The sequence below is a fragment of the Notolepis coatsorum genome, assembly GCF_963971535.1.
Source record: "Notolepis coatsorum genome assembly, chromosome: 20".
Taxonomy (NCBI): Eukaryota; Metazoa; Chordata; class Actinopteri; order Aulopiformes; family Paralepididae; genus Notolepis; species Notolepis coatsorum.
Window position 1 is genome coordinate 19,592,226 of NC_140184.1, and position 16,438 is coordinate 19,608,663.

Genomic DNA, 16,438 nt, shown 5'->3' on the forward strand with positions numbered 1-16,438 from the left:
TTCATTTGTATTTATATAACCAGATTAGTCCTGTTGAGATTACTGTCTCTTTTCCTGGAAACGTCCTTCTTGTCCCAATGTTATATTCACATGCAGACTAGGGCTGAACGATATGTAAAAAGTATCATACTTTGATTATTTTGACAGATATTTTAATTACGATATGAGAGTAAATAGTATTTTCTTTGCATCATAATATCCATTTTCATTGTATAACTTGAAATGGTGATGATGTTTTTTTGTTGGGGGTCTCTGTACCAAACAAAAACATCGTCTTAGGTCTGTAGAACACGATTCATAGGCCTCCGCAGCGCCACAATATTTAATTGAATGAGTGTTTCTGATGGCCGTATTGATACATTTTGATTGATATTGATCGGTCAGCCTAAAATGGAGAATATGTATTTATTATTATTACTTAATACATCTATGTTTTGTGTCAGATTACGCCCTGGACAGCCCAGACGTGTCTTGCCTCCAGGGTTTCAGTTCTCCTGGAGGACTCTCGTTGGGTTCCATGTCGGCATGGCAACACCACCAGCTGGGCCAGGCAGCCCTCAGCTCACTGGCGTAAGTATACGTCTCATCCCCACCGTTACAACACACCACCATCAACACAGCAAATTGGCTGTGGCTGTTTAATTAAGCAGCTGTTGTCTGCCTACCACTGTGGCCAAAAGGTGGTGGAATTAAATACCTTTATCTTTATTCAACGTCTCCATTCGCCGGCACCTAGTCTTCCTGGTGGGAAAGGAACATGAATTGATTGGTGGTGTCTTATCACTGTACCTATATCACGATGGGATTACAGGGATTAGATGTGAATGTAGTTATATACTAGTCTGGTATTGGTCTGCAGGGGTTGTTATCTACTAGAAACGACCACCTAAACTCACAACATTCAGAGCTCTTGGATGGCTCACTGTGGAGGGCAGAGTGGCCATGCTTTTCCCAGTTTTGACCTTAACGTTCTACGAAGGATTATCTTTCAAGAGGAACTTGCTTCTTTGCGAGTGTTTCCCAGACGATCCCTTAACAGATGCTTAAGGTACAGCTTCAAAGGTACATGTAAAGAGGAGCTGTACATGTAAAGAGGATGGGTGCTCGCAAAGGTGCCTGTTACAGAGGGAATGATATAAGTTAACCTAATTCATTATTTTGGTTCTAGACAGGACATTTATGAATGGCTTTTATAATTTGCATTGGCTAATTGGGCACATTACAGGTAGAATCTGTGATGCTGTCAAACAGCGACCTCTAGGCAAAAGAGCCCCTTTTGTGATACACTTTGTACATGTACTGTAGATGTAGGCTGTGATAACTACAGTAGAGACTGTCTACTGTCTATATGAAAAGCATACAGTAATGTAGGCCTAATACGGCTACAACTGGGACAGGATGAGTAGAGTGCATCGTAGGGCTGGGCGATATGGAAAAAAATCATATCGCGATAACGATATGATAATTTTATTTTATTTCTCGATATCGATAATTATCGAATTGTTATAAGTATAATTTTTTTTTTTTTTTTTTTTAACAACAGATGTATGTTTATTTTGCAGCAATTCTTTGTCATTGCCGCCATGTTTAGTGTTACATCCCCTCACACTCCAGTTCTCAGGCTGCAGCTGGTTTAAAAGCTAAAGTAAACCGGCTTCTCTGCTGGCTGTGGCTCCAGAGGAGTTGAACAGTTCTGGCTCTGCTAGTTTATTTTCGATCTTTTGGCGCTTTTTTGGTGGACAAACCACTGCACATGTGCACTGTGACTCGTGACTGGAGTCTAGTTCTGCTAGCACACATAGCCTACTGTGTACAGACGGTTTCTAAATGTATTTTAAATTAGAAAGCAAACAAAATAAATGGACAAGAGAAAAAGAAATCTGAATTTGGTCAGTATTGTCATTTGGACAAGCAAAGCCATTACTTTAAGTTGCAGGCAAGAAAGACAAGTCTGTCCACTGTCTCTGGTTTTAAAACTGCCCTGTTGTAGGTAAAAAAAAAAAAAAAAAAACGATTTTTCGATTTTCTTTTAATTTCGATATTCGATATCGATTATTAAAATATATCGCGATATTTATCGTTATCGTTATATCGCCCAGCCCTAGTGCATCGCCAAGGGAGTGCTACAAGTGCCTCAGACCAGCCTTTTAAAGGTTTACCTTTCAAAAGGTATTCCTTAACTTAGGCGGCTCTGGGAAACACCTCCACAACTAAAGGTATACCTTATAATGCTCATGGCACTAAGGAGGCTCTGGGAACGGGCTCAGGCTGGTTCATGGTGACTTTCTTGACTTTGCACCTAATTACTTAAAGCTGCAATAATGATTTTCTGACCACTAGTAGAGCCAGCGAATCGCCACTATAAACAGACTCCTCTCGTATTAGCACAAAAATCCCTTACTGGCACAATCTTGAGATCTTGAGTAGCTAAGAAATGTGCATGGATTACAAGATTTCAACTAGTTCAAGTTTCAAGTTTCTTTATTAGTTGTTATACAAAAATACAGAATATTTTTTGACGGAGCTAGATACCGTGATTTGTTTGGAGGAATATGGAGAATTACATGTTCAAAAATAAACTTTTTCATTCATTCATTCATTCATTCATTCATTCATTCATTCATTCATTCATTCATTCATTCATATTCAGGCAGCACAATATTGATTTCATAAAAAGAAAACTCATAACTATTTTAGATTTAGCAGCAAGACACCCCAACGTTACAACTCTATAATTTGCCTCGCATATAACCCATCTATTTTATCTCCTCGTAGACATAGAATAGGACAATTCCTTTTAACACTTTGAATGCCCAGCAGGGGGCGCTCATTTAGTGCTTGAATGCCCAGCACCACTCCAATGTTAACGTTAATATCGCCTAATCCCTTACTGGCACAATCTTGAGATCTTGAGTAGCTAAGAAATGTGCATGGATTACAAGATTTCAACTAGTTCAAGTTTCAAGTTTCTTTATTAGTTGTCATACAAAAATACAGAATATTTTTATATGAAATGCTTGTTCCTGTTCTACTACAACTACAACTACAACACATACAACTTTTCTTGGGCATTTCCTGGTTGTTAAAAAGGTAGTAAATACTTCTCCTACAAACACAGTACTATATTATATGCACCATGCAAAAAGAAAAGCAATACGAATAATCAACAATGTAGGATATTATGAACACACCAATAACTTATTTATAAAGCTACAAGCATTGAAATGTATGGACCTAGTGGATTTCAAAACTGCCCTCATTGTATACAAAGCCAGATACAAACTAATCCCAGGCAACATTCAAAGATGGTTCAGAGACAGGGAAGGAGGGAGAGGGAATCTTAAACAACCAATGGTACACACTACGCTGAAAAGCATGTGCATATCGGTGTGTGGAGTGAAGTTGTGGAATAATTTACCTGAATACATCAAACTGAGTAAACATGGCACAATTTAAAAAGCAGCTAAATACACATTAGAGAAATACAGAAATGAGTAATGAGGATAAACAAAGTTATGTTATATTGTGTTATGTGGTGCTGTACTATATTCACTGCTGTCAAGTGAATCAAGTTTTATTTAAAAAATGTTGTATTATAAGTAAAAGTATATTCTATATTGTAATATACTAAATTATGTTATATCTAGTCAAACTAATGGAAGAACAAATATAAATGTAAGGGGGTAGGGATCAATAAGCTTAGCTTCCCTCTACTCCTTTTTTGGACATGTCTGCTACAGGGGCGGATTTAGGATTGTAGGAGATCCGGGGCTTAGCCCAGATGGGCCCCCCCCTTTTTTTTTTTTTTAATTTTTTTTTTTTTTTTTTTTTGGGCAGACAAGGGGTGGTTTGGAGGGGCTCAGGCACGACCCCCTCCACGACAGATTTTATTTGAATTTAATGAACCTGTACGTGCAATTTCCTGCAATATAGAGCCTTCAATCTTGACCAATAAAGCTGCTCTTTTCACTATAAAACTCAGTTAACACTTTGGTTGCCTAAGGTTAAATTAATGATATACCATAGATTGCCAGCGCTATTTGTCTATGGAGAAAGTCCCCTTCTTTGCAGGGCTATAACTTTTTAAATTCTATTGCTACATTGCCATTATTAGGGCCCATTCAAAGTCCTATATGTATTGTTCATTGTGTAGCAACGTTAAACTTTTTCATTCACATATTCATAGTAAAGTATGGTCTAATGTATAAGTATGTTTTCATCTCTTTCTGCAGCTTTCTCCAGAACGTGATATATAGCCCCAAATGCATTATATTGATGATGAAATACAGTTTGATGGCAATCAGCGCGATATAAAAAATTCCAACTAGACGTACTTCTAGAAGTTACTACACGTCATCTGATGTTGACCGGATGGGCGAGGGGGCGTTTATAATTCCGTGGGCAGCGTTATACCAATCATCTAATGTGGGTCAAATGTTCATCATAGCAGTTAGTGTCGAACACGGTAATATTACACGCTAAAACTCACCCCAGTCTCCGCGGGCCGTTGGGCGATCAGCGTGGGGTAGACAGTTTTCCATTATGGGATGTTGAAATAGTCTGTCCATTTCCAGGTTGTATAATAATATATACGTCCAAATCATGTTGTTTTTTCGAGTTATTTGCAGCGATCGATGTTCACTGTGTGAAGACGGAGTCTCTCTAACATTAGCGAGTGCCCGGACCCCATATGGAGTGAGTCCTACCGGGTTAAAGGTTGACATCCGGTTTCGATCTGCCGATCGGCCACCAGATGGCGGTCTTGAACCGCTAGAGGATTGAGAGGAGATCACACTTGTGTCTCAGGCCAGCGGAGGGACATTATGAATCCGATCGCAGATTTTTTAAATATTGATATAAAGACGACGTACAGCGTCCCCCGGCAACTTTAGCATGGCCAGCAAAGACGTCTAAAGACGCCCCCTGGCAGTCAAAGTGTTAACCATAACGTAGTTATGGTTAGATTTATATATTGGGGGGGATATATCATATTTTTCATATAATCAAAAAGTGGTGGAGCAAGATTATACCTTTGCTCCCCCAAGTTCAATAGTGGGAGAGCAGAGATGCTCCGAATGCTCTTATGGCCAGGCGTCTATGATTCACTGATACAAAGTAAAATAGTGCAGTGCAATAAAATAGTTAGTAAAATAGAATAAAATAATGCAATAGTGCATTGCAATAAAATAGTTATCATCGTATTTAATCGGGAGGCCGGTAAGGAGTGCATTACAGGAGTCGAGTTGGCTTGAGATAAAGGCATGGATCTGGTTTTCAGCGTCCTTTTGATTTATAAATGGCCGTACTTTAAGGTGGAAGAATTAAGTTTTTGTCAACTTGTTGATTGTGATTTAAAGCTTAGGTCTGAGTCTACCATAACACCAAGACTTAACTCACTCAAATACAGTTAGCAGCTGGATAGACCACAGATGGAAATTAGCTTCTGCTAAATCTGGTGCAAACATATTTTCATGTAACAATGATGAATTGTTAAAAAAATTAAAAAAAAAAAAAAAAAAAAAAAAAAAAAAAAAAAAAATTAATTTTTTTTAATTTTTTTTTTAAATAGATTCGGGGCTTTTCAGAATACATCCGGGGCTTGAGCCCAGGTAGCCACCCCCTAGCTCCGCCCCTGGTCTGCTAACCAAACACATTGCTCTTGACCTTTTGTTTATGTTTTTTTTTTAATGTTTTTTAATAAAAATAAAAAATAAAATTTGTTGTTATGATTGTTTGGTTTGACGGAGCTAGATACCGTGATTTGTTTGTAGGAATATGGAGAATTACATGTTCAAAAATAAACTTTTTCATTCATTCATTCATTCATTCATTCATTCATTCATTCATTCATATTCAGGCAGCACAATATTGATTTCATAAAAAGAAAACTCATAACTATTTTAGATTTAGCAGCAAGACACCCCAACGTTACAACTCTATAATTTGCCTCGCATATAACCCATCTATTTTATCTCCTCGTAGACACAGAATAGGACAATTCCTTTTAACACTTTGAATGCCCAGCAGGGGGCGCTCATTTAGTGCTTGAATGCCCAGCACCACTCCAATGTTAACGTTAATATCGCCTAATCTATGTTTTAAATTATGGCTATGTGTCTAATCTGCCCGTCGCATTATCAATGACCCATTTCCAGTCAACATTGGCGAAGCGGATTGTTTTTTTATCGGTTCATTTCCGTTTGATAGCATTTTGAAAAGCACTCGTTTTCACGGAAAAAATAAGAGATTCCATGATAATCGCCCTTTACTGTAATATTCTAGAACGTTGTCATTTTGTGGCCTATTTATGAATCGTTTTCAAATAAACGCTAGATTATCGATAGTATATGTGTACGTGTGCACGCTGGTGCCGCGCGCTGAAACTCGATTCTCTCAGTTCCTGATCACTCTTACAGTCAAACAGTCATATCACATTATAGGGGAAACGCTTATATCTCCGTGAAAAAAGGTCTGATTATCCTAATACTGGTCAAATAGATTCCTTACCTGAGATCAGATGGTATCCAAATGGATTATTCCAATTCCTGATCGCCATTCCGAAAATCGATCCTTTTATTGATCCAGTGCTACGTACTGTAAAACACATACCGTAATCCCCGCTGCTCTGAGAGTCCAGCATGAAGCTGATCGACTCCGGTTACATGCGTGAGAAGTAAAATGTGTCCGGGTTTTTTTTTCTCATGCTTTTTCATTGAGTCCAATCCAAAAGGGTGAATTACCATCTGGGAGACGATAGGGGGCGCTTTTTTACATCTGAGCGCCTGGGGTGGCTGAATTACCAACGGTAGACTCGGTTGATGAAATATAAATTCAGATCGCTAATAATAATAAAAAAAAAAAAAAAAAAAACGAATATTCTCGCTATGGGCATTCAACCCGCAGGGGGTAAACCCGAGAAAACTCGGGTTGGGCATTCAAAGTGTTAAAGGAACATACCAACTTTTTGGGAAATTAGCTTATATGCCATCTACCCCGGAGTTAGACAAGCAGATACATACCCTTTTCTTCTCTGTACATGCATTCAGAGTAGGGAACACCCGCACTGTTAGCCTAGGTTAGCGTCATTCACTGGATAGGGCTGCCCAGTTAACCTAGTTCCCAACAGTCATGAAATACACTCCAAATACAACTCAAAAACTTTCCTGTAAACATGTTGTGACCTGTGTATTTACCACGTGGAGAAAAAAATATGTATTAGACTCAACCATTTTTTGCCTAACCACTGCTGCCTGGGTGCAGTGATTTCACGCATCACCTCAAAAGCCCTGTTGTAACTATAGAAACTGTGGCTAAACAATGAAGACACTTTTATGCTATTTTCTTTGATCATAGACCTGTTCATACAACCTGAACTCCTGAGTAAACAAAATAGGTTACCCAATTTACGAGTAGCCTAATATTAGTCTAGTTTTTGGTGTTATATTATTATGTAACGCCAGTCAGCAAGCGAACGTACAATCAAAGGGGATGCAGGGACCGCTGAGGATTACACTAGGATAGTCCAGCAAAGTTACGTCCTATTCATCAATCTCACAATATTCGCTAATGTTAGACAGATGGAATACAGCCTTCCATCTAAAAACATAACTGATAACTTACCACAGTCATGGTTGCCAGTGTTTCACTTTCTCCTCTCTGTGCGATGCCGATGGATGGGATGGCCGTATCCTTCAGAAAACGTCTCATGGTTTGGTTACTAAGTAGCATTTTTTCATAATAGTCATCTTGTGCAAAATGCTCTGAGCAAACACGATGGTTCTTGATTATTTCTATTGGTGTGTTGGAATCTATGTGTTGGAATCTATGAGCAAGTAGCCATAGCTTCAACCGGTCCGGATCTTTAGTTGGAATTATATGAAATAAAAAATTCAACTCTGGCCTTGATGATTTCTTAGCACAACTCTTTACAACACACAGAGGCATGATTGTAAAGTTGTGATTTATCTAGATACTACTAATATCTGATGATATCCACTTCACTCAATGAAAGTGCGCCTTGCGCTAGCTAATACTAGTCAGTAGTCACGTTGGTTTTATTGATGGAAGTTACAACAGGGCTTCAGCAGTGGTTTGGCAAAAATTTGAGTACATATCTGCTTAGAAAACTAAAGTGTCTAATTATTTTTTTTTTATTTCTCCACATGGTAAATACACAGGTCACAACATGTTTACAGGAACGTTTTGGAGTTGTATTTGGAGTGTATGGAGTGTATTTCATGACTGTTGGGAACTAGGTTAACTGGGCAGCCCTACTTCCAGTGAATGACGCTAAGCTAGGCTAACGGTGCAGGTGTTGAATATAGGACAGGCACATATAAGCACTATGCTTCAGTCTGTACCTTTTTCAGTCACTGTAAATAATCAAATATTGATAAATGATGATGTATATTGTACTTTTTTTTTGATGACTGAAAAAAATAAACTACTACTAAATAAACTACTACTACTACTTCCAGTGAATGACGCTAAGCTAGGCTAACGGTGCAGGTGTTCCCTACTCTGAATGCATGCACAGAGAAGAAAAGGGTATGTATCTGCTTGTCTAACTCCAGGGTAGTTGGCAAATAAGCTAATTTCCCAAAAGGTTGGCGTGTTCCTTTAACTACTGTGATTAGAAATGTTTCTGTCAGGGGCGCCCCAGTGCGCTCAGCCGCGCCACGGCCGACCCGGGTTCGAGTCCCGAACCCGTCGTTATTTGCCCAATGTCTTCCCCCCACTCTGTCTCCCATTCCTCCTCTGTCTCTCTCTACTGGACTGCCCAGTAGAAATAAAGCGATAAAACGCCAAAAAATTCATCTTTAAAGGACTGTGACAATCTTAACATATTTAAACTGGTCAGTTCAGTCACTATATAACAGGTTCCTCGTCATGCCGTCAATAAAGGTGCATATCGTAAAGCAGCGGTTCTCAAACTACAGGTCGCGACCCAACATTTTTTAATGTTCTGGCAACATATTCTGGCTAAATATGCCTCGTTTTTATAAATGTGTATTGATAACAGTGCTGTAATTACATTTTCTAATAAATATGCATGATCAAGTTCAACAACGTGTGCTTTTATTTTGATATTCCTTAATTCCACGTTGAAATTACGCAATACATTAAGTGTGGGTTCGCCAAAAAAAATCCTGAATAAAATGGGGTCACGGTATAAAAATGTTTGAGAACCCCTGCCGTAGAGTTTACTATAATTCAAGTTGTAAGAACTTGATCTACATGCATTGCACACACATCCACATGCACAACATTTAAACATTCACCTTTAACATTCACTTTAGACACTTTAAACACTTTTTAACACTAGGGGAGAGTGGGGTAAGAAGTGCCAATTTTTACTTAAAGGATAACTCCACTATTTTGGGAAATTAGCTTATTTAACATCTTCCCTGGAGTTAGACAAGAAGATGCATACCTTTTTTGTCTCTGTGCGTGCATTTTAGCTTTGGGAATAGATGCTCCGTTAGCATAGCTTAGCTTCATCACTGGAAGTGAGGCAGGACAGTAGCCTTACAGTGCCTTACAGTGTATTGCAAGGTCTGACATTGACCAAACTTGATATGCATGACCTTGGTGGGCTCTAGGTCAACTCCTGAAAAGGGGGTCAATGTCAGACCTTGCAATCAAAAGTTAGGGGCGCACTGAAATTATGGCAAGGGTTATTAGCCCCCTAACTTTTGATTGCAAAGTCTGACATTGACCCCCTTTTCAGGAGTTGACCTAGAGCCCACCAAGGTCATGCATATCAAGTTTGGTCAATGTCAGACCTTGCAATACACTGTAAGGCACTGTAAGGCTACTGTCCTGCCTCACTTCCAGTGATGAAGCTAAGCTATGCTAACGGAGCATCTATTCCCAAAGCTAAAATGCATGCACAGAGACAAAAAAGGTATGCATCTTCTTGTCTAACTCCAGGGAAGATGTTAAATAAGCTAATTTCCCAAAATAGTGGAGTTATCCTTTAAAGTGCCTTTAAAGCAAGGGGATTACAGTAATGCCCCCAACTAAAATATGTACATATAGTTTAGGATGTTGTGGATCCATGGGGACAATCACTTTGGATCTTAAATAAACTGTTTCAGAAATATAGCTTTAGAAGAAAAAGTGGTTTTGTGGCACAACTTGCCCCCGGTGCGGGGTAAGTTGTGACATTAGAGAGAATACACTGGGGTAAATTGTGCCATTGATAATTTTAAGTAAAACAGATAATTTTAATCTAAAAAGCGGTAAAAGCATCCTGCAGATCTTCATCTCCTTTCCAACCTGACGTATAGTCTTCCCCTGTTGCACCTCTTTCACTGCTCTTTCCAACTTCTCAAGAGGAGTTGAAACCCTGTCTGTCTTCCGTTTGTATCTGCGTGGCATGATGGATTTTGGTCTAAAATTAAGAATACCACATAGTTTTAGTGATCAAATGTAAGAATACAATGTACAATAAAATACAATAAAGTAATATATATAGTTAATAATTATAAGTTGGGGCAACTTAACAAACAGAACACCTGGCACAACTTAACCCAGGCCCTTTGGCACAAATCACCCCAAGCCTACCATTTTGAAAAAAAATCATCCCCCAGCTGTTTTGAGCTAGCATCATGCTAACTGTATAGACTCATGGCGTCGCTTACTAAAGCACTAAAACATGTGTGAACTGCAGCTGGATTGGGGAGCAACAGATTGAGTCTAAAGCGTGTTGACACTCCAAGTGATCCGTGAGTAATGGACACAAAGCCTTCTCTCTGTCTCCCCATCCTCTCAGCAGGTCAGGTAACCATGCAGCTCAGGGCTCCAACCTCTCCATCAGTGCCAACCGCAATGTCAACATCAAGTCCGAGCCCATCTCGCCTCCCCGGGATCGCGTCGGCCAGTCGGGCTACCTTTCCCAGCACCCTCACCCTCCCCATCCCCCCCACACGTCCTCGTCCTCCGCCAGACAGGAAATGGGGCGGTCCCCCGCGGACAGCATCAGCTCGTCCTGCAGCTCCTACGAGGGCAGCGACCGGGAGGACCACCGGCTGGACTTTCACTCCCCTCCCCTGGGGTGCCTGACGAGGCCACAGGGCGGCGCGGAGGACAGGGAGAGCCCCTCGGTGAAGCGCATGCGCATGGACGGCTGGGTGACATAGGAAGCGACGGTCACACTTACATGAACACAAACACAGTCAGGTTACCACACACATACTCACACATGCACACGCACACGCACGCACGCACACACACACACACACACACACACACACACACACACACACACACACACACACACACGCACACACACAGGGCAAGCACAGGATGGACACAGTTATGCAAGTGGAGAGATGATTTTCTAGATGTATTTTTATTCTTGTTATTATTATCATTATTTTATTATTATTATTATTATTATTATTATTGCTTGTCAGTTCTTCTCAGACAGGGACATGCTGGGAGGTCCGTCGTGTCAGCGGACGTGTTCTGTTTGAATACTGTGGTTACATCTATGGTATGATCCGTGCATTTGGATATTAGTGCCCAGAATGAAGAAGGTGTGCTGTATACTGTACGACGTCAACCTAGTGTCATCGTGACGATGACTTCAGTAGGTCAAGCGTTGTAACATTTCTGAGCGTCTACTGTTGAGTATTCAGATGTTAGACACAGCACGTCTAAAGCACCTAAGAGGAATTCATGCTTAAAGAAAGAAAGAAAGAAGAAACCCTCTCTTTCAGCTGTTCATGCCCCCCCCCCCCCCCCTCATTGCGTGAGCAGGTTACAAGATGTACGAGTTGTTGCTTGTTTGTCACTGAGATGAAAAATGAATGTTGTTCAGGAACAGGACGACCTCCTCCGCACTGCTAAACGGACGGACTCGCATAGACGTGAACAGTTGCACCAATCATCATGAACAAAGAGCGTCGTGTTTGCCAGGAGGATGGACGACAAAACGTACAGAAGACGTTTGTGCGCAGCAGCGCCCCCATGAAAACGCTGAACTGTCCAAACACAGATGTTCTTTTCCGTAAAAAAAAGAACCACTTCTTTTTGGAGTTTAAATTCCACATCATGGACTTCAGAATCAATGAAGGGGTGTCCATGAGAGAAGACACAAACCTTCCTTGATCATCTCCTCAGGTCTTTGTCATTGAATCCAACTTTAAACTAGTCCAACTTTAATTAAAATAATACTTGTTCATTATCATCTCGTTTACCTTTGTTTCAGAAGCACTTATTTATATCAGCCAAAGCAGTATGCAGGTTCTCTTTATTTTGTATGTTGTCAGTGTGTGTGCATTTTTATTTTATACACAGGATAAGACATCAGTGAGATTTATTCATTGTTGAAAGCCATGGGCACTTGCTGTTCTGTATGTATTAATTATTATTAAAAAATAAATCTTTTTTTTGTATATAGTAACTTTAATATATATATCACTGTTGGTGTTTGTACCTACTGTTAGCCTGGCTGATGCATATCCCTGTTTAGGGGGAGATATGCTTGTGTCAACATACCTGCATCAGTCAGGGTAATAATATATTGTACCTTTACCAGATTCTTTTTTTAAAGGTATATTTTTGTGGATTATTGCCGTGTTTACAAGGCATTGTCCTTTTTGATCAAGTATTCACTGGGTAATATTTACTATTTTGTTAAATAGCATATGCTGTACTTTATTCAAAATGGTAACCTTGGAAACCCTGTTTTACAAAATCTATGGTAAAAATAAATAAATGAATAAAAAATGACCCTAAGGTTGGATGCTCGCTACAAGATTCCGTGATTAAGCATCAAAGTTAGCATCCCTGAGAGAGGACATGCAGGGTCAGCAGCACCAGCTAGAATCAGCATGTTGCAAAAAAAGCATTTCAGGAAAATAACAGATTTTTCAATCTCAAATCACAATCTTGCAGCCTGCATCCACCCTAAGGTGTTTCACGGCAATGGGCTCTAGTCACACCCATCAGTGTTTTTTTGTGCTGAGGAACTGCCCTGTTCATGGTCAAATGGTACCAACCGAACCTGTATAAATAAACCTGACAAATATGTCAGCGAGACAATGGAGGATGAGGCTATACTCCACTGTAACAATGGAGGGTAGTCTATGCAGATTTTAACCTTACAGCCAGACATGTAAACAAAGCAGCTATATGTACCCTGAGTCATATTTAATGATTGGTGTTTGTTTTTATTCAGTTTGATATATTGTTTATAAAACTGTAAATGTTGTACATACATAATTACTTGAATATGAAATTAACCCTAGATGCAGACATTTGAGTGAAATATATCTATCTATCCATCTATCCACAAAGGTTATTTGTCGTATTCATTTTTCATGTGCCCACAGTAGGGGGATTGTGTAACACACAGTGAGTGTCATACTGCATTGTTTTAAATATGCCTTGCACGGCATTCGCTGCTGCTTGGTCTGGAAGAAGAGAGACTAGAAAATGGAAAATCACTTGGTTTGTTCCCTGACGGCAGAAAATAAGGGCAAATTCCAACTGTGACTTTGTGACAGAACAGTAGCAGTGGCTGCCAAACTGCCGTTGAGCAAGGCCCTAACTTCTCCAGTGACCCTGCACCCATGGCTAACCCTGTGTTCTGACCTGAAGAGATACATAAAGGGGGCTATGTTGACATAGAGAGAATTATGTAAAAAGACTCCAGGTCAGGAGGCTTAATGGTTCCCCAGCAAATGACGAATCATAATAGGTGTAATGTCACTTTTAATCCTGACTAGAAGTTATTTTGATAATAGATTTAATGTCACTTTTAATCCTGACTAGAAGTTATTTTGATAATAGGTTTAATGTCACTTTTAATCCTGACTAGAAGTTATTTTGATAATAGGTTTAATGTCACTTTTAATCCTGCTAGAAGTTATTTTGATAATAAATTGAATGTCACTTTTAATCCTGAGTTATTTTGATAATAAATCATTATTAATAATAAATCAATAAAAAATTTAGAATTGGGGAAACTACTCTAAAACTAGTTTGCCAAACTATACTAGCTTCCTCACAGTAAAAAATTAGTTTGGCTAAATCTGAACTCTCAAGAAACAAGCTTGTCAAACTAAAAATACTTTGAATAAGTAGTTCAACTACACGGAGGGAAATTATATGTATATGGAGCAACAACTGAATGACCACTATGTAAAGTGTGTGTGTGTGTGTGTGTGTGTGTGTGTGTGTGTGTGTGTGTGTGTGTGTGTGTGTGTGTGTGTGTGTGATTTAGTGACTATGACAGGCAGAACGTGTTCGTGTCTAAGGGTGTTTTAAGACTGGAAACAGGAAAATGCTAAATGTAGGGAAACTACATAACCCAAAGTAGTTCAAGGAAAACAACATTTTGGGAAATTAGTTCATTTGCCATCTACCCTAGAGTTAGACAAGAAGATACATACCTTTTTTTTCTCTGTGCATGCAGTAGGAGTAGGAAGACGTGCACCGTTAGAATACTACCCTGAATGTTTTTTTCTGCTTTGTAACAGTACATGTAGTGTTATATAGCTGTAGGACGTGAAGGTTACATGATTACATTAATGTTGACTGAACATTGACTGATATTCTCTGCGGACCCAGGTGACTCTTGCAGCACGTGATCCTACAGTATCTATCAGTCGCCGCTATCGGTAGCTTTCATGTCCTATCAGAAACTTTTATACTACAGTACGGTGCCTAATGGGCAGGACATCCCCTCATGCCTTCAGTGCACCTACTATAACGCACCTCATAGTGATTTTCTGAAATTGGCCTATAATTCTAAATAAATAAATAAATACATAAAAAGGGGTTCTGTGTGGTTAAACTTAACTGTATTAGATAATAGATTGGGAGGTAGCTTTTGTTGATTTAGACTATTTGCCATTCAAAAATAAAACAAGTCTTTGTCGGCCAACAATTTGCAATACCCTTTAATTCACTGATCGCAGTCCCTCGCCACTGGATGAGGAAGGTTGTGGAGGTTGCGGATTTATCAGGACTTCGTGTTTGATCCTTGAAGACGTGAATGGGACCGTGACATTAGAGGATGTTTCTTCCAACACAAAGGTAAGACTTTATGGGGCTAGTGTTTTCTTTAGAGCAAGAAAGTTACCTGTCGGCGCAGCCCCAACTATCCAGGTGTGCGACTTGAACTCATTCATAGCGAAGGCTGGATGAATGATGAATGAAAACTTTATTTAACAGATTGCAGAAAGGGTACAGGGCGGATTTAGGATTGTAGGAGATCCGGGGCTTAGCCCAGATAGGCACTAGAGAACACACCAATGAAGCAAACAATAATAATAATTAATAATAATAATAATAATAATACACTGTATTTGTATAGCACCTTTCATACAATAATTGCAGCTCAAAGTGCTTCACAGCAGTAAAAAAAGATAGGCATAAAATGAGCACAACATTGGCAGATCAAGAGCAATGCATAAAGTGCAGACATAAAGCATAAAATAGATAGCAGCAAAATAGACAAAGTCAAGGTAAGACATAGAACATTAAATCACATTGTTTTTCATATTAGGATCTAAGATCTAGGGTTAACTCGCCGAATGTTGAGCGCCAGGACCCCCGAAAACCAGAGTATAGTCGGGTTTTCATCGTTGTTTCTTTTATTAGATATTTCCATTCATAAAAACATGCCGGCAGCCTGTGTTATCACTGGGGATGGGTCTGAGATCTCAAAAGTCCAATACCGCCGCCTAACGCCTTGCGGCCGCTATTGCACTCCATTTGAAACGATGTGGCTTGGTGTCTGGGCCGAGCTGCGGCCTGCTGGCGGGGTCTAACTACTCGGTCAAGCCAAACGCATGCATCGACAAGGGTCGGGTTCATGTTCAATGCTGGATTACGTTGGCACCTTGATCGACATCAGTACTTGGAATGGCGATCAGATAATTAGAATATTCTTTTCGGGACAGATCCTGGTCAAGGTAAGGACTATATGGTATCAATATTGCGTTGATCCAAAAATTCCTTCATGCTGATCGGGGCGTGTGTGTGTGGTGTGTGTGTGTGGCGTGTTCCGTTGGTTGCGATCAAAGCACGGAGCCCCCCCCCCCCCCCTTCATGCATCCATGATGAAACATAATACCGATAATCAAAATTTGATTTGAGAACAGTATAGTCCAGGGAAGAAACGATAACGTTAGGTTATGGCTATAACCAAGTTCTGTTAGTTAGGGGTGACGCTTGGCATCACTACTGCACTTCCTCGCGTACGTGCACGCGCACTGAATAAATTCCACAAATGTACCTTTAATACCAGTATTAGTCTGACCACACCCCTCATCAGCTTACCTTCATAAGCAGGTGTGTGGTCACCTGCTCTCCTCCTTCCCAAGCTTTCACCACAAGGTGAGGTCAAGGGCTGCAGCGGCCGTCTGATGCCAAGCGTCACCCCTAACTAACAGAACTTGGTTATAGCCATAACCTAACG

At 40.0% G+C, this 16,438-nt stretch overlaps 1 protein-coding gene across 1 annotated transcript in view; it reads left to right on the forward strand.

Moving 5' to 3' along the window:
* LOC311246820 (myocyte-specific enhancer factor 2A-like) overlaps positions 1-11,736 on the forward strand; it is a gene marked incomplete at its 5' end in the record, with an annotated part of 71,120 nt that extends 59,384 nt beyond the window's left edge. Inside the window, 2 exons of the mRNA XM_084337066.1 lie at positions 444-570; positions 10,781-11,736. Coding sequence (XP_084193192.1) covers positions 444-570; positions 10,781-11,144 — 491 coding nt within the window. The 3' untranslated portion in view covers positions 11,145-11,736. The remainder of the gene's footprint in view (positions 1-443; positions 571-10,780) is intronic.
* Between the last annotated feature and the right edge of the window lie 4,702 nt (positions 11,737-16,438).